Source organism: Haliotis rubra, unplaced genomic scaffold (assembly GCF_003918875.1).
Source record: "Haliotis rubra isolate DU_JTF1 unplaced genomic scaffold, ASM391887v1 Scf1463, whole genome shotgun sequence".
In the NCBI taxonomy this organism is placed as follows: Eukaryota; Metazoa; Mollusca; class Gastropoda; order Lepetellida; family Haliotidae; genus Haliotis; species Haliotis rubra.
The window spans coordinates 93,475-117,481 of NW_025765407.1; the positions used below are offsets into that span (position 1 = coordinate 93,475).

A 24,007-nucleotide genomic window follows, 5' to 3' on the forward strand; every position below is an offset into this window, starting at 1 on the left:
CAGTTTTGTGGATATTGAATGATACATTCCTCGAACAAGGTAATGGCCTGATATTGTTCCTATAACTTTAATCTGTTTTAATTTTAATATTTGCAATTTGTTTTTATTCATTTGTCGTAGCATTCAACAGAATCATTGTTTTCGCCGTGAAGTGTAATGAGACAGACAACATGCACTAGGGTGTGTGTGCGAATTATGATTCAAATTGGCAAACTATAAAATGTCTAGATATTACAGTTCTGTTATAAATTCACTATAAGTATCAGCAGATCGTCTGGTTTTTATTTAGTTTCAAAATGCCTACAAGTATGATAATAAACTAATTAGGATTATTAGACCAAATATAAAGACGCACATTGACTAGTATCTACATACTGGTGAGTGGACATTAACCATGGGAATGTAGCAAGAAATTTATCGCGCAGTATTGTGACTTCGACCCCCACCTCGCTTCCGTGGAAGAAATCGTTATGTTATAAGTTGTGTCATGCACGATCCGTTTGGTTATGATTCCAATAACATATTTAACTACGAGTAGAAAGTAGTCTTGATTTTCTAACTTGATGAAAACAAACTATAATCTCATTAATTCTAACAGATTCTTTTATTTTTAAAAATGGCGGCGCCCAGTCGGGAACATCCGCCAGTCTGAGGATAAATGGTATTTAGGTTGGTTTCACCGAGTTACAAAATCAAAACTACTTTCTACTGGTAGTAAAATATGTATTTTATTGATGGCCAATAGGATTTTGCATGACATAGCGTATAACATAACAATTTCTCTCGTGGCAGCGACGTGGGTGTCAATATAATACTCACTACTTACAATATTATTGTTACTTCGACCACAACCTCACTTCCGAGGAAGAAATCGTTATGTTACAAGTTGTGTCATAGAAAATCTTTATGGTCATCAATCATATACATATTTTACTACAACTAGTAAGTAGTTTTGATTCTTTAACTTCCGTGAAGCGATCTGAACACAAGTAAGATATCGTTTCAGGCTTCCACAACGCTCGCTTCGCACTCACAAACGTAACCCATTTAACACGAACTGCGGGGTCCGGTGGAAATCTGTGCATGGGGACACAATCGCCCGACCCCTAGGAGCAATTGACGACAAAGCAACGATTCGGCATGTCGTCGTTGATGTCGAGAAATCATCAAAATGATGAGCGTGCTACACATTTTCTATACAACTAAGGGTGCGTTGCAAGCAACCAATCGCTTGCAAGCATTGTACAGCGATTGGCCTGACAACGGAGTGCTACCTTTCAGCCGCTTGCAATCGCACCAATCGCTGGATGAGGTCGCTTCGTTCTCAAACCAAAATGGCGGCTTAGGGAAATTTGAATTCGACGGCTGAACAAGAATTGTTTGACTTAATCAGCTGGGAAATTGGCAAAACAGTTTACATCCCAGCATCCTCAGTTTGTCGCACATCTTCAATGTAGTCATCAACAATAATAAATTCATCACTCGTCATCGAGACTCTTTGAACACGTTCTTCATTAGGACCAGGCCAGCAAACGGTAATCGCTCCGCCATTTTGGAAGAGTGAGAAACGCTTCGAGCTTTCGCAAGCCCGGGTTAAGTGATTCATTTGCTTACTCTAAGCGATTCCCGGCTTGCAACGCGCCCTAACTGAAAATCGTTCCTCATATGACGTCACTGCAGTGCTCTGGCGACAGAGTTACGTAACCTGTATGCGGTTTCGTTGGCGGGCGAGAGGGAAGCAGGCGACATTTTGGCCACTTTTAATCGCTCTGTATCAATTAACCACAAGTTTTTAAAGAATAAATTTGGTGTTCCGCATAAGACTAACCACAAATCTTTCATATGTAATGGTGAAAAGAGTAACAAAATACAAAGTTTATTGGTTCTTTAATAGGAAGTAGATTAGGGTTTTCAAAAGGCGTTTCCCTCCATGTTATCTATATCGTTTGAGGGACGAATGAGATGGAAACCAAACTAGACTGTATAAACAATTCAATTGAAAGATGAAATTATTTTTTTTCAGAAGTGTTGTTGTCCGGGACAAGTTCTGTAACGGATCCATGCATGCATGTTTTGCACGAACGCAAAATTAATGACATTCTTTGCTCCCCTATTTAATGAAGTTAACTCGACCTGCCGTTTGTGCCATTTGACGTCCCGGGTCATGCATATGTAGAGTAACTCAGGTCAAGCTGAACGAGCTGTGCATGCTATAAGACGTTATTTTTCTTGTATGTAGCTTGAATGTTGTTGAATGTGGTGTGCTGTTGAAATGCCTGAATCTTATTTAATGTGTGTTGAGAAGGAACGATTGTGTTTTGTTACCTTATCCTTTCTATTTCCTTGGTTCACACCCATAACCCCTACATGCCACTACCCCTACACTCCAGTACCCCTACAGCTAGTTAAAACAACACCTAGCATTTACCTGTCTGATATAATAGACTAATCCTAAAGAGGGATTAGTGCATGGAGCATAGATGAGATCAAGGGATGCATAAATGTGATTAGTCTTTTGTGGCAAGGAAATTAGTGGTCTCATGATGAAAACAAACCTCAACCCTGAGTAGAAGAAACATACAATTGGAAAAGTGTTGTGATTGCTAAATGTTGTTAAGAAAAGTTGTTATAGTGCACTTTAATGTTACATATATTACAATGTTGAGAAGTTGAGAGAAATAAAACGTGGAGATGATACAGGAAATTGAGATTGTTCCATACAGTATATAAGTGCTGACATGAAACAAACATGGCATCAACATGGCTGGTCTTCGCAATGTTGAGTTTGTTATGTCACGGAGAGGTAGCCGTCAAGTTCTGTTGGATGGATATCTTCACACTAAGAATGTTGAGCGACAGACCTGTGTACACTGGAAGTGTGTGCAGTCAACATGCAAAGGAAGAGTCACAACTGTTGGCGATGTGGTAAGAAATACGACTGAACACAATCACCCACCAGAGGATAGCCAGAAGGTCCGGTTTGTCAGCAACCTGAGGAAGAGAGCCAGGGAGGAGTCAATACCGATGCGCACCATCTACAACAACGAGCTTACCAACCTGACTGATGACGAGACACGTACCATGCCCTCCTTTCCATCTGTTAGCAGTGCCCTGTACCGCCACCGCCAGAAGACGATTCCTGTCTTACCACAGACGAGATCAGAAGTCGACCTCCAAGATCCCTGGACGCAGACAGCAGATGGTAGACCATTCTCCTGTTTGCGGACGGCCATGACGACAAGATCTTGGCCTTCGGAACACAAGAGAGTCTTGAAGCCTTGCAGTCAGCTGACAACCTCTACATGGATGGAACTTTCACAGCCTGTCCTGCACTGTGGAATCAAGTATACATCATCCATGCAAGACGTGGCAGCTCAACATATCCCCTCATCTTCGCCCTTCTTCCGGACCGCCAGACAACAACCTACTCCAGACTCTTCCGATTGCTCAAGGATGAAGTTCAGCAGAGACTCAACAGACCGCTTGATCCTGCCTGCATCCAGACCGATTTTGAGCTAGCAGCAATCCACGCCATAGAAACAGAATTTCCCACTGCTGACGTGAAGGGCTGTTTCTTCCATTTCTGTCAAGCCATCTGGAGGAAGGTTCAGGATCTTGGACTAGCTGTTGCCTACAAGGAAAACCCCGAAGTCACCAAGTGGATCAGGAGAGCAGCTGGACTACCTCTACTTCCTCAAGCCGCGGTCCAAGACACTTGGATTGAAGCCATGGATGACACTCCTGACGTCCCAAGAGCTGGCGACTTCAACGACTACATCGTGACAACATGGGTCGACGACACTGCCAGATTTTTTTCTTCACCTGTGGAACCACAACTTGACAGCTGGGCCGAGGACAAACAACCACCTGGAAGGATTCCACAACCGTCTGAATCGAGAAATTCCACACAGGCACCCGAACATCTACAGATTTGTAGAAGTCATCAGGAGACTGTAACACTGACACTTGAACACTTGTGATAATGTAATAATGTGGTCTTTCTCTCATCCTGATATGTTGATATGAAACACTTGTGATAATGTGATCTTTTTGTTCATCCTTATATGATGATATGAAAACACTGAATGTAAATAGACTGAAAAACTTGACAATTGATCTCAATGATGTGGTACTTTGTGATAACACATGTATTAAAGTCACTTTTAAAATCTGTCTTGTGTCATGTTGTGCATCTTAAGTGGACCAGTCCACTGTTTGGAATAGGTAACAGGCAGGAGATTAGTTATGCAACAGACCATAAACTATGTTGTTATAAGCTGTAGGGGTAGTGGCATGTAGGGGTAATGGGAGGGTACCATTTCCTTGTATAAAATGATTCTCACCTCCTTCATTAGCATAACTATCAGTAGCGCTTTAATATTCCACCGACATGCAGTGATGTACTTGAAATGTTTTCGTCTCTTGACAGTTCCAATACAAATAACACACATATTAACAATGTAATTGGCGGAACCTAGATTAATTTATTTGGATTTATAATGACAATTTAGTTGATGGTATATTACAACATATGGAGCAATATCGGTCTATAGCTGGGTCTACAAGGGTCTACACGGAAATAGTTTGCATAACATGACCACATTGACGGACAATGTGCAATTGAAATCAAGACATTTCCCATTTTTGCCGTTATAACTTGCTACTTGGACATGTGTATGGAGACCATAAATCTTTCGTTGTGTTCAGTTCAATTTCTTCTTTCTGATTATCTGAATTGGTCACAAGTAATGGAATTCATTTCCATGTGAATGGAAATAAGTAAGCAAAGATAACCAACGTGGAGGACTTTTCCAAACGACCCGTCGAGGAATGCCAATTACAGTGAGGAATTTGATTTCTGCTTGCCCGCTTTGGCAAAATTCCATCACTGTCTAGGTTCCTTAAGTTTCGTGTTGTCCGGTTTCATTTCTAACATTTCATCTGTGTGTTTAGATTCTTTGGGGAAGTGATGATCGCATCTGTCGGTTACTGACCACATCATGTAAAACAGCCGCCGTTTCCAGGACATTCTCTTTGTTCTGTTCCTTCAGTTGCAATTCGCCTCGCCACTTAGTGTTAATGACAGGTCCAATGTACCTTGTTTGATGATACCCACTGTGACTGCAGTCTTTGTTCGCGTGTGAAGTTTGTGCATACCTTAAAACAACCGCATTACGCCACAATATGGATTCAAGCTGACCCTATGTGTGGCGGTGTGGCAGTGTTACGTTCACAATGTTTTCATTCGGTTAAGGGCGGTGGGGCAGCCTAGTGGTTTAGTGCGTTCGCTCATCACGCCGAAGACCCGGGTTCAATTTCCCATATGGGTACAATGTGAAGCCCATTTCTGGTGTCCGAGCCGTGATATTGCTGGAATATTGCTAAAAGCGGCGTGAAACTAAACTCACTCATTCGGCGAAAACCCATCCTATTTGAAAAGATAAACATTTACGCGAACACATAGTGTTATTTCTCATTTTAAGAAATCGAATTTTCACAGTTAGTTTGTTTTACGCACAAAGAAATCTGTTTGCGAGGATGATTGGGATTGGTTATTCTTTTGCTGACGTTCTAAGTATATTTGTTATAGGACTACACATACCAAAGGACAGTCACACCGCTGGGCGGCAAATGTGCACATAATAACAATACAATATCACAATCGTATGCATTTCCTCGAGTATATATGGTAATGATGATTGGCATAGACTTCAAATTGATCAATCATCACAGCTGGATAGAGCAAGTTTGGAAAAGTCCTCAATCCCCCCGGTAATGATGTGTACGGTATGATGTTAACTACGGTAAAGATTTCTGTCTAGTGTTAACATATGCTTGAGCGATGACAATACCTGCGTAGAGCATATATAGCTAAAATGAAAAGAGTGTTTAGAGTGTGCACATTTAAATCTGTGATGCACACTGTAATGGTACATTTAAACCATGGGGGTTTGAATTTTTTGGGAAAAAGAATCCCACAACCTATTTAAATGACTACGGTAAGAAATCGCGTATAAACTGTTCCCTGCTGTATACAACCATGACATGAACGAATCATCTTGCGATACTATTATACTTCCTCATGATGAAATATATGACCGCAAATACGGAAAGGCATTTAGAATTTGGACGAACATGAATACATGACATGAATTTTATGGATAACAACTATTCTATTATGTTTAATAGCTCTTTTCCACTATAATAAAAAAGAAGTTATTCTGCATAAAATGTGTCATGTATTCACATGCATTGATCAGTTGTGGGGACGGTGGGGTGGCCTAGTGGTTAAAGCGTTCGCATGTCATCGGTTCCCAATTGCTCAGATTGTTGCTCATACTGTTGATCACTGCATTGTCTGGTCCAGACTCGACTATTTACAGACCGCCGGCATATAGCTGGAATATTGCTGAATGCAGCGTAAAACTAAACTGGTGTCCCCTCCGTGATATTGCTGAAATGCCGCTAAAAGCGGCGTGAAACAAAACTCACTAACTCACTCATCAGTTGTGTGAACTCTCGGAATTGCTTTTGTGACTAAGCTAGTAAGCTACTGAACGCTACGCTACAGTATTAGAATCTAGACTGTATGTACTCTTCCTCTGTATACACTGTGGGAGGATCGTAGTAGCCAGACACAGACTGAGAACATACACATGGATATCGCGATACAGAAAGGAAATACTTGATTGTACCAATGTCGCAGTTGTCCAAGTTATCTCTAACGCTATCCATCAATGACATGAGTAGCTAAGGCAAAGGATGAGATCTAAATGGTTTTACTTTGAAACGAGAGAGGAGCAAACTGTGAATTCCTTGGGTTCATTCAGCATCTGTCCTCATGGTCCCTAGTATGGTGATCTATCTTCAGTTGTTTTATAGCCCGTTTTTACATTGTCTTGTTATTTCTAGTTAAAATGTTTTAGATTTAATTACTAGTTTCAAATGGATATCTGTGACACACTAGTAGTTTTACTGTTCTTCGTCAACAGACTTTATATTTAATTTTATTCATCTATCATGTTGATTGTTCTCGTCACGATATGACTGAAATATTGCCGATGTGACGATAAATATTAACTCACTCACTCACTCATTCAGTGTTTCTGAGATCGAAAACGCAAGTAGTTACCATAAACAGGTTATCTGTTGTTGTAATTTCCTGATGGTTTTTCTGATCAATGCTCTCAATGTTTACTAGTCGAAGTGGTAAGATGATAATCTTGCCTGGCCAGCGTTGATTTACTTCAACATGAAGTCACAGTCAACCATGACATTTAGTAAGATGGTCATCTCAATAGTGTTCAACAAAAGGTGTTTCTTAATTACGTCCAGGTTGACAGCCTAACCACTGCCTGCTGGGAGGGAAAGGTTATCTGCCCTTGTCTATGGGGTGTACCAGAGAATAAAATGCTAACTGATTGCCGCTGTGGGCGTCAAGTTTTGCCGTGGACGAGATGCAGTGTGCCCTTGGATTTGCAAACACACTGATTCCCTTTGTTAAGTTTATGAAAAATGTAAAAGGAATATCGTGAAATATCGGCAATATAGCACATCTTTTAAATCTTACAACGCATGCGATGTTGTTGTACTTGTTTAAGTAAATGTTGTTTACTGTTCGTTCACTGCAAAGTGCTAATATGTCTGTGAGGAGTGTGTTTTTCGCCAGAAGATGACTGTGCGCAATACACATTTGAAAGGTGTGTCCTCTTAAAATGAGACTATGTTTGACTATTGGATCGATAGATTAACTTCTATTTTCCATGGTTAACTGTGACTCTTCAGATTGTTCTTATCAAACATTGCGTGTTTACTGTACACCTTACATCTTAGATGGTTATTTTACACTTGTAACTTATGTGTGGCCTCAATCTGAAAGCATGCCATGTCGGGGATTGGGAAATCCAAAAATGTCCCTTACCAACATTTTCTCGTTAAGCACTTCACACACACCTGTGCGTGTGTGTGTGTGTGTGTGCGTGCGTGCGTGAGAGAGTGTGAGTGTGTGTGCGTGAGTGCGTGAGTGTGTGTGTGAGTGAGTGAGTGAGAGAGCCTAATGTTGGAGGAGAGCCCGAACTGACGACGGTCAATTTGTTGAAACCTACGAGCACGGGATCATTATCTCCATCTCCGAACCCTGTTACTGCTACGAAATGTTCCTACATTTTTCAGCGCAGTTTAAAAAGAAATATGAATTATAAAAAGCGTCAAGTGTCATTTCGAGCGGTGTGGTAGCCAAGTGGTTACAGCGGTCGCTCGTCACGTCGAAGGCTCGGGTTCGATTCCCCACGTGGGCACAATATGTGAAGCCTGTTTATGGTGTCTGATATTGCTGCAATATTGCTAAAAGTGGCTTAAGACCCAACTCACTCAATCAAGAATCATTTCGGTGAAATGTTGAGAAATTAATAAAACATACCCTTTCGTATGATGTGTCTCAACATATATCCCACGTCAGAATTATCTGCACTGACTAATTACAAACTACAAGAAGAAAACCCACAACATTGAATTTTATTTGCAAAAAACAGATGATATGACGGAATATGTCAAACTACGTCATGAGATGAATTACATATCATCCAGACACTATGTCACGCAGTATATAAACACAAACATACTTTGGAAGCTTTCTCACTGTACATATAAAAGAGAACATAATATAATGTTTTGTATGACCCACTCCATCTAAGAGGGTGGTGGGTTAACCTGGTGATTAAAGCGTTCGCTCGTCACGCCGAAGACCCGGATTCGATGGATCCCGCCGTGATACTGCTGGAATATTGCTAAAAGCGGCGCAAAACTAAAGTCACCCACTTACTTCAGCTAAGGATCACGTTATCTTCAGACAATGTGCAGAGACGATCAATAAAAAATGTTTCCTCACTAAGTTATAATAGAGTACCCTGGGTATTTCGATATCCGCTGACCCCATACCGTTCACTATGAAAAAACGTTCAGAACGTTCACTATCAGTCAAAACGATACGTATCGCCAGCACAGTCTTCTTATTTTTCTAAGCGACTTAAACTAAATCATAAACTAATGTGAAGCATCATGCGATCTATGAAAGAAATCAATACATCAAAGGATGAAACTTAATCAACAATTGTTACAACTAAAGTTTCCGGGTGAGTCTTGGTCCATGGTTACCGTCTATTTTAAACCGTCGCATTAGACGCATTATCATTTGCTGTTCTGCTGCATTTGAAATAGCAGCAGCAGGTCATCCGTTTCACTATTTCAGTATTTTCTGCGTCAACATCAAACGGTTGTTTTGTCCCGGTGGATCTTCTATTTGTTTTCCTCAAATTTCATCTTCATTTCACTAACAAATCCTTCACGTATCTGTAAAATAAAAGAAGAAATTTGATTTGGGTGAAATAATTTTCTAAAAGAATATGCCATAAAATGGTGGTCAGTCCAGTTGGTTCAATATTGCGTGTGGTCATAAATAGCAAACGAGCAAACAAGCAAAGCCATCCTGTGAATTTGACAATAATCTGGTACAGCTGGCTCCTCTATGCCATTGACTGGATCACAGAATATCATAAATATTGACTGACAAAGGGAAACATACCATATGTGGTTGACAGGATTTGAACAGAGAGGTTGATTGTCCACCTCTTAAAATTATCACCCATCGGATTGATGTTCACGGTTACAGTTACCATGATGTTCCTGGACCGATTCTAGTGTACGCTGTTATGTACGAAAGCCTAATGGTCCCATACCGGTAGCGAAGCAAATGGATTTGTTTCTCGTTTTTTTTATATATATCCCCTAATTTTAATTATGTTTACGTTATTTTAAGTCATTTTGATAATTTATACTACCACAGTAGTACTATTAATACACAGTAATGACGAATAATGACAATTATTATTCTAAAATGCCCATCAAAGAAGACACAGTTATGACGTTATGATTATTTTGTGTCAGAAAATGTTCAATTGTTCAGTCTCTTGTCACGGGCATACTTAGGTGTTATTATTTATGTGTCATGAATTCTGAGGTAGCATTCACTGCAAGGAAGAACATTTGTGCTACTGTCTATGTCAATTTCTGTCAATTCATATGTCTGCTGGAGTAGTATAAAGGTTGTTGTCGAGGTAAAGATTGATGAACCTTTGCAGGAAAACTGCGTTACAATAGTGCCCATAATTCAGTGTTATGAAAGACCACCTCTTTCCATTTGGTTTGCTGTAAAATAAGTAGATTTTGGTAGTTCGCCAATCGTACTCCTTTACAGGAATGTTACGTGAAGGTTTCTGTGAAAGTACATGGAACGCTGGACTTCCTAATTGAAAACACTAATGTTACATTTGAGGGTTAAGTATGTAGGAATGAAGTAGGCATCCCCATGGGCACCAACTGTCCTCTCCTTCTTGTCAAATCTGTCTTTGTATGCATATGAATTTCTCCTAAGATTTGCAAAGTCAAAACAAGGTAATTTGGCCAAGGGGTTTTAAGGCAGCTTCAGGTATGTATCATTGATCTGATAAACTTCACTAATCATCAAATATCAAATTCCCAGTCTTCATTTTCAGATCTATGCCTAAAGATTCGAAGTGGCAAATATCTTTTCGCAAGGCCGTATGACAAGAATGGGGATTTCAACTGCCCAATACTCAACTTTCCTTTTAGGACGGGGGCGGTGGCTAGCCTAGTGGTTTAATTCCTCATATCGGTTCAGTACTCACTCACTCACTCAACCTTTATGTCGTGAAATATTCCACAGCTGATTGACGTTTGCATGTGTGCGTGCAGATGTATATGATATAGTCTGAATCGTAACATGCACTCTGCTATCATTAAAAACCTCTCATGGTTATGGAAATGGAAAATTCGCTTTAATTCGATGTGATAAATATTTACTTACCCCGTCTGGTTCTTGGTCGTTATCCTTTTCGTCACCGCTGCTACAGTCATAAAGACATATGTTTGACACAAAATAGGAAATCATGAAACATGTTGTGTTACACATAAATACATATAAATATAATAGACATATATATGTATACAGGTTTGGGTGCTGAACATTTAACTTCCTTCACTACACAAATTGTTTGATATAGGTAATAATATGTCATCGCGAACGGCCACAGTAACATTCATCAAAGCAAATTTTAGTCTAAACAACTAAGGCATTTTGCATGTGTAAATTATTCATATCTACAGAAATATGTGTCGTTGTAGATTACAACCTGTTTCCGCCGTAGGAAATCTCAATTACCTACCTGTGAACAATTTCGAGAAACTTATAGCTCATTTGTCAGACTGTTCAGCTCAGTGTCAATTATTCTGTTGGGGCATGCACTAAACGTAATGATCTACTTGTAATTAAGACATATACAATTGTTCTGTTGGGGCATGCACTGAAAGTAATGATCTACTTGTAATAAGAAATATACAATTATTCTGTTGGGGCATGCACTGAACGTTATGATCTACTTGTGATAAGACATATACAATTATTCTGTTGGGGCATGCACTGAACGTAATGATCTGCTTGTAATTAAGACATATACAATTATTCTGTTGGGGCATGCACTGGACGTAATCACCTACTTGTAATTAAGACATATACAAATTACACTGAACAGAAACTGTGATCACAGCCCAGTACATTAACTGGGGACAAATACTCTTAACCTTGGGTCATTGAATGCTCCCACTGGCCCGTGAAAGCTAGTACTATTTCATTGACCGTATTTGCAGTTGAAATTCTAAACAGCAATATTTGTACAGCTTAAAATTCATTTGATCAATATAATCACATTTACATTGTGTCATCAGCCAGTGCACACAGATACACTTTTGTTTAGTGTTCAGCTGCAAAAAATGAAGGCAAGATAATTTTGTGTAACTTTGTTTGTTGTTTATCATATCTTATAACTACAGACCAGTGATTGACTTTACCTTGCAAGATTCTGCTTTGGACCGTCAGTGTTGCCTCCCATCGTTTTGTTTTCAGACGTCCTGAGTTAGATTAGTAGTTTCAGTACATAATCAAGTAATAGTAATTTCAATGTAACAATACATGTTATACATGTTGAGTACAAAACGTATGTACTTTTGGAACCCATTTGGGATTCAAACCCGCACTCTCAGCCCTCTCTGAGATGAAGTGTATCTCAGAACATAGAATATGTCACGTTTTTAACTATTGTCTCAATGGCTTAAAGTATTTAGAGCTTGCTGCCGAGGGAGCCGTGCCAATTTACACTTGTCAAAAAGCTACAGAAAGTACGTGATTTGTAAATATATTTTTTTATTATGTGTGAATTTACTTTTTAAGACGGGGAGGCTTCTTGGGGCCCTCACTGTTGCTTCCCATCGTCCTGAAATAGACGAGTACTTTGATTATAATCAAGTAATTTCTTTGTAATAATACATGTTATAAACGCTGAGAACAAAGCGTATGTACTTTTGGAACCCATTTGGGATTCAAACCCACACTCTCAGCCCTCTGGGGAAGTGTAATTCCGAACATAAGATATACTCTGAATTGCAAAATGCAAAAAGTATTCATAGCTTTCGTCCGTGAGAGCCGTGTCATTTTACAGGCACAGAAAGTACGTGAAATGGACTACCAGTTGTTAGACTTCCATGTTTGTGGAGTGCTGGCTGAGTGGGTAAGACTGTGTGAGGGTTCGAATCCGGATGGGAATCTACCCAATAAAATACAAGAATCTGTATTTTATTGAAGAAATATAATCCCAAACGGAACATAGTTTATTTAACGTTTCTGTTTATCATATCCTACAGAGCAGGCTTCCGATTAACTTACAACTATTTCTTGCGGTATTATCAGACAGTGGATAACACCATTGACATTATTATGATTTATTCAAGGTAAATTATACATAGCATGTCGGCTGCAACGTGTATGTTTGTCGTCAATTACATGTATGTAGTAGTACGCATAGATATCCGAAGTCAGAATGCTACTTCAGTGGAGGCAAGGTAGTTTTGATAACTATATAGGTATACTCACGTTTCACCTGGTGAAGTGGGGACAGTGCCACTGAAGGAGAATCAGATGTATGCATGATTACATTTTGAATTTAAACACATCGCTAAATTGTGTTAGCGTGTCAAATTCGTGATTTCTCCAAATTCGGATAAGTACGAATTTCATGTTTTTATTCTCCGATGCCTATAATACAAGTTCTTCTGTAAGGGGTATATTACATATGTTTAAGGTCAAGAAATAGATATGTTGATGATATCCACAGCACGCGCCTTAATGTTGTATTTTTGTGAATACCATTTTTCCATACACAACATGAAATGCATTACCTCTTTTCTCTAGTGACAGTAGAGTCGTCCTCTTTTGCAACATTAGAACCTCTGAAATAAGACATATTTATAATAAGATCAATTTAGCAAACCCTCATTACAGCCGACTAATATACATTCGAGCACAAATATGGGACATCATTGTCTCTAGCAGACGACATTGATAGTGATCCTCAGTATGGATGATTAGAGAAGAGGAAGTTGATTTTAGAGTATTATTACAACGACATCAGATCAGCTAATCGGCTTGGTATTCTTGTTTCTAAAAACAAACGAAGGAGTTTAGAAAACTTAAGGCTGGATATGATTGATAGAGGAACTGTGGCTGTCTGTTAGGAGACAATTAGAACTGAGCTGCATGCAATGGGTTGGCAGAAAAGTCGAGGAATTCAATCACCGATCATGAAACCTGAACAAAAGGATCGAAGGTTGAACTGGTGCTAACAGCATAGAAATTTTAACTGGGACAATGTGATTTTCTCAGATGAAAGTTCTGTGTGGCTGTTTCCTTATACACTGAAATTCTGGACCAAACAAACTGAAAAGACTTTGTATCAGCGCCCAAAGTACAGTCCTAAATTTAACGTGTAGGGTGGCATATTTGTGTTAGGGGCAACGCCCTTCTGTGTATTTGAAAGGAATATGAACAGTGAGCGGTACACAGATATTCTCCAGGGTCATTTACTTCCATCTGCTCACGTGTTCTATGGAAAATGTTGGATTTTCCAGCAGGACAACGACCCAAAACATCGTTCAAAGCATTCACAGGCCTGGTTTCGGACCCAAAATATGACATTATTAGATTGGCCAAGCTATAGCCCTGACTTAAATCCAAAAGAAAATGTTTTGGGACTTATGAAGGAAAGTGTCAATAAGAAAAATCTGATAAAACATTGTTGAAATGAAAGAAGAGGTGGTCCGATATCGGGACAGCATGGACCACGACTTTCTAACTTCTTTGATCAGTAGTATGCCCCGCCGCATTGAAGCCTACATTGCTGCCCATGGTGACTTGACAAAATACTAACTGTTCACCTGTCTTTATTTAGGTAAGGGCTATAGCTTGGCCAATCTAATAATGTCATATTTTGGGTCCGAACTATGAAACATGTTGGAACTATCAAACTTGAGCGACAACAGTGTATTTTTATGTTCAAGGATACGATGTGAAAACTACTTTATACGGTAATGGCACATTGAATAACTCAACAAATAGTGACCTTCTCGACTCATTACACCAGTTTCCGCTTCCAGTGATTATCAACTCTATATCCGATATAAGATATGTTTTATATAACTTGATTTTCTGCGGCAGCTCATTTCGTTGCTAGGCATAACCAACACCATAATGAATATAAGTATTTATTATTCAATCATTTATCTGTTATTTTGTTTCAGTATTATTCTTTTGTTGTCAGATTATTTCAATTATGTATCCAGCTATTGGAACAAAGTACTGGAGCGGCGTTTCTATACGCCACTGGGCTTGTTCGCCTATCCAGGTTTCTGCTTTGAGGAAGTAAAAATATGTTTAAACCATTTGTAAATATTTTATTTATTGTGAGTACATTTACCCTTCAGAAAGGAGAGGCTCCTCTTGGTCGTCACTGTTGTTTCCCGTCGTTTTGTCTTCAGACGTCCTGAAGTAGATGAGTAGGTTGTAATATAACAATATTTGTTATACATGCTGAGTATAAAACGTATGTTCTTTTGGTATTCAGTATTCAAACCCACATTCTCTCTGATGAAGTGTAATTCCATAATATAACAATATGTCAGATTTGACTACGTTCTGAATGAAAGTATTCAGATTTTTCGGCTGTGGGAGCCGTGCCAATTTGCACTTGTCAAAGAGGTACAGAAAGTATGTGATCTGGATTACCAGTTGTCAGACTACCATTTTTGTGGAGTCCGTGGTGGCTGAGTGTGTTAGATCGCTGACTTTAGGTCCTGGCAATTAGGTTCCTGACCTAATCCAAAACTAATTAACCCTCTCTCCCTCTCTTCCCTGGCTTCTCTAACTAATCCCTTCGCCTAATCAGTTATCCCCACTCCCACTGGTATCCTATATAAACATCATGTTGTTATCTTCCCTCGGTTTATCTCATGTATATTTATGCTTACTTTCATTGTTAATCAGATTGTGTTTATAATCCATTGTCTTTGTCTAGGCAATGAAGTTGTGATAACAATAAGGGTAAACTCACGTTTCATCTGGTGCTTTGCCGACAGTGCCACTGAAAAATATTTTTTTCATGTTTAGATATTGAATTTAAACACATCACTGGTCACAAACTGCATATAGTAAGCGTGTCCAATTTGGCATTCCCCCCAAATTTCTGTTCAGTAACAATATTATGTTTTTATTCTCCGTTGCTCATGATACAAGTTCTTCTGTCAGAGGTATATTACATATGTGTAAGATCAGGAGAGAAATATGCTGATATTATGCACGGCGTGCACCTTAATGTTTTCTTTGAATATCATTTCTTCATCCACAACAAGCAATATATTATCCCCTTTCTCTAATGGCAGGTGAGTCGTCCTTTTGTGCAACATTAAAACCTCTGAATTGAGACAAAAGTATTAGCAAATCCTCATTATTGCCGGCTGATACACATTCGAACAGGCATACTGAACACTAATAACATCCAATAACAGAAGCTCGCGACATAATAAACACAAATATGAAGCAAGACTGACATTCAAAGGGATAGGTCGAACAGGATCTTTATTCAAATAGGAAAACTATGATCACATTCCCATTTGTTACATTAGAACTTTTGGAGGCGCATGCCTCACAAATGTTATTTTATTCTTTGGGTTTAGTGGTGTTTAAATAGTGTAAGAGACTCCTTCCGTCGGCTTATGAATACGAAATGTTGAGTTAAAAACGTATGTACTTTTGGAATCCATTTGGGATTCAAACCCACACTCTCAGCCCTCTCTGTTGAAGTGTAATTCCAAATATAACAATAGTTCACATTTGACTACTTTCAGAATGACATAAAGTATTCAGGGCTTTCGGCCGAGGGAGCCGTGGCAATTTACACTTGTCAAAGGGGTACAGAAAGTACTCGATCCGTACTATCAGTTGTTAGACTTCCATGTTTGTGGAGTGCTGGCTGAGTGGGATAGACTGTGTGAGGGCTCGAATCCGGATGGGAATCTACCCAATAAAATGCAAGAATCTGTATTTTATTGAAGAAATATAATCCCAAACGGAACATAGTTTATTTAATGTTTCTGTTCATCATATCTTACAGAGCAGACCTCCAATTTTAACATACAACTATTTCTTGTGGTATTATCAAACAGTGGATAACACAATTGACATCATTATTATTTATTCAAGGTAAATCATAAATAGCATGTCGGCTGCAACGTGTATGTTTGTCGTCAATTACATGTATGTAGTAGTACGCATAGATACCCGTAGTCAGAATGCTACTTCAGTGGAGGCAAGGTAGTTTTGATAACCATATGGCATACTCGTTTCACTTGGTGAAGTGGAGACAGTGCCACTGAAGGAGAATCAGATGTATGCATGATTACATTTTGAATTTAAACACATCGCTAAATTGTGTTAGCGTGTCAAATTCGTGATTCCTCCAAATTCGGATAAGTACGAATTTCATGTTTTTATTCTCCGATGCCTATAATACAAGTTCTTCTGTAAGGGGGTATATTACATATGTTTAAGGTCAAGAAATAGATATGTTGATGATATCCACAGCACGCGCCTTAATGTTGTATTTTTGTGAATACCATTTTTCCATACACAACATGAAATGCATTACCTCTTTTCTCTAGTGACAGTAGAGTCGTCCTCTTTTGCAACATTAGAACCTCTGAAATGAGACATATTTATAATAAGATCAATTTAGCAAACCCTCATTTCTTCCGACTAATATACATTCGAGCACAAATATGGAACATCCAATAATAGGAGCTCGAGACATAATGAACGCAAATATGAGACGACATTGATAGTGATCCTCAGTATGGATGATTTAGAGAAGAGGAAGTTGATTTTAGAGTATTATTACAACGACATCAGATCAGCTAATCGGTAAACGATTTTGGTATTCTTATTTCTGGAAAAAACAAACGAAGGAGTTTAGAAAACTTAAGGCTGGATATGATTGATAGAGGAACTGTGGCTGTCTGTTAGGAGACAATTAGAACTGAGCTGCATGCAATGGGTTGGCAGAAAAGTCGAGGAATTCAATCACCGATCATGAAACCTGTACAAAAGGAGCGAAGGTTGAACTGGTGCTTACAGCATAGAAATTTTAACTGGGACAATGTGATTTCCTCAGATGAAAGTTCTGTGTGGCTGTTTCCTTATACACTGAAATTCTGGACCAAACAAACTGAAAAGACTTTGTATCAGCGCCCAAAGTACAGTCCTAAATCTAACGTGTAGGGTGGCATATTTGTGTTAGGGGCAACGCCCTTCTGTGTATTTGAAAGGAATATGAACAGTGAGCGGTACACAGATATTCTCCAGGGACATTTACTTCCATCTGCTCACGTGTTCTATGGAAAATGTTGGATTTTCCAGCAGGACAACGACCCAAAACATCGTTCAAAGCATTCACAGGCCTGGTTTCGGACCCAAAATATGACATTATTAGATTGGCCAAGCTATAGCCCTGACTTAAATCCAAAAGAAAATGTTTTGGGACTTATGAAGGAAAGTGTCAATAAGAAAAATCTGACAAATGTTGTTGAAATGAAAGAAGAGGTGGTCCGATATCGGGACAGCATGGACCACGACTTTCTAACTTCTTTGATCAGTAGTATGCCCCGCCGCATTGAAGCCTACATTGCTGCCCATGGTGACTTGACAAAATACTAACTGTTCACCTGTCTTTATTTAGGTAAGGGCTATAGCTTGGCCAATCTAATAATGTCATATTTTGGGTCCGAACTATGAAACATGTTGGAACTATCAAACTTGAGCGACAACAGTGTATTTTTATGTTCAAGGATACGATGTGAAAACTACTTTATACGGTAATGGCACATTGAATAACTCAACAAATAGTGACCTTCTCGACTCATTACACCAGTTTCCGCTTCCAGTGATTATCAACTCTATATCCGATATAAGACATGTTTTATATAACTTGATTTTCTGCGGCAGCTCATTTCGTTGCTAGGCATAACCAACACCATAACGAACATAAGTATTTATTATTCAATCATTTATCTGTTATTTTGTTTCAGTATTATTCTTTTGTTGTCAGATTATTTCAATTATGTATCCAGCTATTGGAACAAAGTACTGGAGCGGCGTTTCTATACGCCACTAGGCTTGTTCGCCTATCCAGGTTTCTGCTTTGAGGAAATAAAAATATGTTTAAACCATTTGTAAATATTTTACTTATTGTGAGTACATTTACCCTTCAGAAAGGAGAGGCACATCTTGGTCGTCACTCTTGTTTCCCACCGTTTTGTCTTCAGACGTCCTGAAGTAGACGAGTAACTTGAATTTATAATCAGGTTATTTTAATATAACAATATTTTTTATACATGCTGAGTATAAAACGTATGTTCTTTTGGTATTCAGTATTCAAACCCACACTCTCTCTGACGAAGTGTAATTCCATAATATAACAATATGTCACATTTGACTACGTTCTGAATGAAAGTATTCAGATCTTTCGGCTGTGGGAGCCGTGCCAATTTGCACTTGTCAAAGAGGTACAGAAAGTATATGATCTGGATTACCAGTTGTCAGACTACCATTTTTGTGGAGTCCGTGGTGGCTGAGTGTGTTAGATCGCTGACTTTAGGTCCTGGCAATTAGGTTCCTGACCTAATCCAAAACTAATTAACCCTCTCTCCCCTCTCTTCCCTGGCTTCTCTAACTAATCCCTTCGCCTAATCAGTTATCCCCACTCCCACTGGTATCCTAATCATCATGTCGTTATCTTCCCTCGGTTTATCTCATGTATATTTATGCTTACTTTCATTGTTAATCAGATTGTGTTTATAATCCATTGTCTTTGTCAAGGCAATGTACTTGTGATAACAATAAGGGTAAACTCACGTTTCATCTGGTGCTTTGCCGACAGTGCCACTGAAAAATATTTTTTTCATGTTTAGATATTGAATTTAAACACATCACTGGTCACAAACTGCATATAGTAAGCGCGTCCAATTTGGCATTCCCCCAAATTTCTGTTCAGTAACAATATTATGATTTTATTCTCCGTTGCTCATGATACAAGTTCTTCTGTCAGAGGTATATTACATATGTGTAAGATCAAGAAAGAAATATGCTGATATTATGCACGGCGTGCACCTTAATGTTTTCTTTGAATATCATTTCTTCATCCACAACAAGCAATATATTATCCCCTTTCTCTAATGGCAGGTGAGTCGTCCTTTTGTGCAACATTAAAACCTCTGAATTGAGACATAAGTATTAGAAAATCCTCATTATTGCCGGCTGATACACATTCGAACAGGCATACTGAACACTAATAACATCCAATAACAGAAGCTCGCGACATAATAAACACAAATATGAAGCAAGACTGACATTCAAAGGGATAGGTCGAACAGGATCTTTATTCAAATAGGAAAACTATGATCACATTCCCATTTGTTACATTAGAACTTTTGGAGGCGCATGCCTCACAAATGTTATTTTATTCTTTGGGTTTAGTGGTGTTTAAATAGTGTAAGAGACTCCTTCCGTCGGCTTATGAATACGAAACGTCAATGCAAAAGAATACCCACACTTGACTTTCTTGAGAAACAGATTCCGTTTGGTGAAAAATACAAACTGCAGTTGAACTATATGAATGGACCACAGGAAATCAGTCCAAAATTGTGTATTTCCAATCTGATTCAGTTCAGATTCCTACTAGCAATTCAACAAGATACCTATCCTGGGTTGTTTGTACAGTTACGGACGCTTCTTAGGCTTGAGCTGGCTTGTCGGGTTGATGTCAGTGGCTCCTTATATAAAACACATCCTTTATAAATTGGCTACATGATGATAATGTTCAACAATTACTTCAAGGTCATTTTTTGTCTTTTTTGGTTTGGCGTGTGATTTCCCAAAATTTGACTTTCAATTGTCTTAGTGACATTATTATATTTGTTCAAGGTAATCGATACATGACATTTCGGCTGCAACGTAGTTATGTTTCTGTTTCTGAATGATACTATTTAATTGTGTTGACATTTAACTTTGAGGAAGGAGAGACTCCTTTGAACAGTCAGTACTGTTTCTCGTCGTTTTGTCTTCAGGCTTCCTGGATTAGATAAGTAGTTTCAATGTAAATTCAAGTAATTTCAATGTACCAATACATGTTACATACGCTGATGCATACAAAACGTATGTACTTTTGAACAGTAAACAGCATGCCAGCAACAACGTGTATGCTTTCCTAAGTTACATCATGTATGTAATGGTGTGCATAGTTGTAATAAATATAGCTACCAGTAGATACCCGTAGTCAGTTTCTGAATAATAGTTACGTGGAGGCAATGTTGTTATCCCCACTCCCACTGGTAGCCTATTCATCATGTTGTTATCTTCCCTCGGTTTATCTCATGTATATTTATGTTTACTTTCATTGTTAATCATCTTGTTTTTATAATCCATTGTCTTTGTCAAGGCAATGTACTTGTGATAACAATAAGGGCATACTCACGTTACATCTGGTGCTATTCTGACAATGCAACTGAAGAAGAAATATTTCATGTTTAGATATTGAAGTTAGACACATTACTGGTTACAAACTATTTTACCGTGCCCCACTTATTCTTTCCCCCAAATTGTGTTCATTGCCAATTTGATGTTTCAATTCTATGCTGTTTGGGATACAAGTTCTTATGTCAGAGGAATATTTCATAAGTGAAACAGAATGGTCAAGGAATATATATGTTTATAATATGCAAAGCATGCACCTTAATATTTTCTTTGTGAATACAATCTCTAAACCCACAGCAAGAAATGTATTACCTGTTTTCGGTACTGGCAAGAGAGTCCCCGTTTTGGGCAACATTAGAACCTCTGAAATGAGACATGACTATTTATAATGATCCCTTTAATCAAGTAATTTCAATATGCCAACACATGTTATACATGTATTTGCAGTCCCCACGTTGAGGATGTGTTATTCCAAATATAACATTACATTTTACCACTTTCTAAAAGGCATAAAGTATTCATAGTTTTCGGCCCTGGAGCCCTGCCAATTTACACTTGTCAGTTGATCTGGATCAGGGCCTAGATTTTCGAAGATCTCTTAGCGCTAAGATAGTCGTAAGTTAATGTTAATGTATGGCACGGCACTTACGACTACCTTAGCACTAAGAGAGCTTCGAAGATCTAGGCCCAGTTCCTTTTTGTGGAAGTTGCGGTGGCTGATCAGTGAGTTAAATCGAGGACACGTGTCTATAGGCCGGGTGTTCTGGAAAGGGATAGTTTTTGAGGTGGGGTGTTATGAACTGCGATGGGATAACAGCTGCAGCAAGGATTCCAGTGATTGTGTTGGATTTGAACTTGAATGCTGCGAGGTACCGAGATCCATATTGGAAATGGCCGCTTTACCGTTTTAGCAAGTGAACGGCCTAGAGTGACGTTTATTCACGATAACGCCAGACCAATGTTCGCGTTGTACAGTTGTATCTAATCAGAGCAATGTAAATGTGCTCCCTGGGCACGCAAGATCCCCTGATTAGTCACCCACTGAACACTTCTTAGACAAAATGGGGCGACGTTTGCGAGGTCATCCGAATCCATGAACAAGTCTGGAGGAACTCTGCCAAATGCTCCCACGGATATAATATGATATTTCCAAGGACTTTCACCGATATTTAGTGAAGCGAAGGTGCCTGGCCTGCATCAATGCACAGGGCAGACACACTCTCTTCTGACCGAGTAAAGTTGCATGTGAACCCGCTCTTGTGCTTGTGGTTCATTTGCATATGTCAGGTGAACGGTTCGTAAGGATTGTTGAACCTTATCATACCTTGAAACATTTGATTTGTCTTTCCATGTAATAACATTTCATTCGGAACGGAAACATATAACATTGATTCTGTTTGTTGTTACTGTCTCAAAGAGGACAATAGAGAGCTTGAAATTCGGTGTTTTCACAGTAGCCGACTGTCACGCCGACATGTTTTCTGTGAGTGAGTGGTTTTACGCCGATTTTAGCAATATTTCAGCAACATTACGGCGAAGGACACTAGAACAGGGCTTCTCGCTTTGCACCCATATATAGGAAATCGAACCCGGGTCTTCGGCGTGACGAGTATAAGGTTTAACCACTAGGCTTCCTCACCTGACCCAGTTGGCTAACTTTTCATCTTTGATCGAATATTAACTGATTTACCTCCAACAGCAGAGATTTCTTCTTCTCAGACTGAAATGGATAAAAATGTTAGTAATTTAAATGAAAACATTATGTCATTTTGTCATGTTTGCACATTCATACACAAACATACAATGTACGAGCACACATCAATTTAGAAATCTTGATCCGAATAATTAAACATACTCTGTAATATCTCAAGTGATGGATCACTTATAGACAGTAATAATCAAGGACTGTGTAAGGTTCCTTCTTTCGTTGATAATATCCTTTAAGTCAGGGTAATTGTAGCGGCAACGTTTCATACGCTCCAAGCAAAACAAATCGATTTGACTATACACGACAGATCATTAAACAATAGACACAGGGGAATTGTCGACTCATATAAAATATACATTTTGTCACTAATCCTTTTATTTAATATACATGTGTTTACTCACATATACGATCAGGAAAAGGTTTATTAAAACTTTTATACCTAACGATGTTGTACCTAACTTTTTTTTTTTAAACATGAATAGTATATGTTTATGGATTGTCAGATTGGTGGTAGTGGACATATCGTGAACAAATTAAACAAACATCATCGCAAGTTGCTGCGATTTGACGATGTTATTCATGCAGTCGAAGGTTTGCGGCGTGCGCAATTGACGATCAGCAAGTTGATGCAGCCTTGGGCTGCAGACAGACCGCGAAGTGGAAGACCCAGCCTGTCGCCACTGAGGACCTTTTCTTCGCATCTTTCAGCAAGGTATCAGACGCCTCACTATGACGTCATCGGCACTGACTTCACTTGGGCTGCGATAATTGTATTAGGGCCTAACAGCGATTCAGAAAAATGACATTCACGACCAACATCGGCTTCCGTCTTTACACTGGGCTCGACATTTTCATCACTGGCAATGATGCAACTGGTAATGTCTGCTACTTTTTGATGAGAGCAGAATCTATCTCTTCACAGAAGACGGGTGAACACGAAGCTACTGACGGGACATAATGGCTCCTTGTTACATTCAGGAGACGTTTTGGTAGTGACGATTTGAGGGACGAGTAACGGATTCAGTTGAATGGAATCTTAATGCAGGTAATACATTAAATCGCGAGTTACGTCCCTTCGTCTACCGCTCTTGCAGCCAAGGGCCTCAACAGAACAATGCCTGCTGGGTGGGATCCATATTTGTGATATTGATCATCACGATAGAACAACCAGCGGGTGTCAGATGGTCAATGGAGGGTGTGTCCGGCGTCATATGTACACTGTACAAATATATCATGAATCACGTGTTCTCTGAATATTTAAAATCATAGCCCTGATCCTGGGTGGGATCTGTGATATTGGCAATTGGGTTTTATCA

General features: G+C 39.1%; 1 protein-coding gene across 1 annotated transcript in view; it reads right to left on the reverse strand.

The window, feature by feature from the left end:
- Window positions 1-8,496: 8,496 nt before the first annotated feature.
- Window positions 8,497-24,007, reverse strand: part of LOC124269678 (scavenger receptor class F member 1-like) — a 28,572-nt gene continuing 13,061 nt past the window's right edge. Inside the window, exons 7-20 of the mRNA XM_046704711.1 lie at window positions 22,674-22,703; window positions 21,296-21,346; window positions 20,985-21,014; window positions 19,367-19,396; window positions 18,717-18,782; window positions 17,106-17,156; window positions 15,513-15,542; window positions 14,880-14,945; window positions 13,306-13,356; window positions 13,001-13,030; window positions 12,294-12,344; window positions 11,923-11,982; window positions 10,883-10,922; window positions 8,497-9,348 (exon numbers count right to left, since the gene is read on the reverse strand). Coding sequence (XP_046560667.1) covers window positions 9,295-9,348; window positions 10,883-10,922; window positions 11,923-11,982; window positions 12,294-12,344; window positions 13,001-13,030; window positions 13,306-13,356; window positions 14,880-14,945; window positions 15,513-15,542; window positions 17,106-17,156; window positions 18,717-18,782; window positions 19,367-19,396; window positions 20,985-21,014; window positions 21,296-21,346; window positions 22,674-22,703 — 640 coding nt within the window. The 3' untranslated portion in view covers window positions 8,497-9,294. The remainder of the gene's footprint in view (window positions 9,349-10,882; window positions 10,923-11,922; window positions 11,983-12,293; window positions 12,345-13,000; window positions 13,031-13,305; window positions 13,357-14,879; window positions 14,946-15,512; window positions 15,543-17,105; window positions 17,157-18,716; window positions 18,783-19,366; window positions 19,397-20,984; window positions 21,015-21,295; window positions 21,347-22,673; window positions 22,704-24,007) is intronic.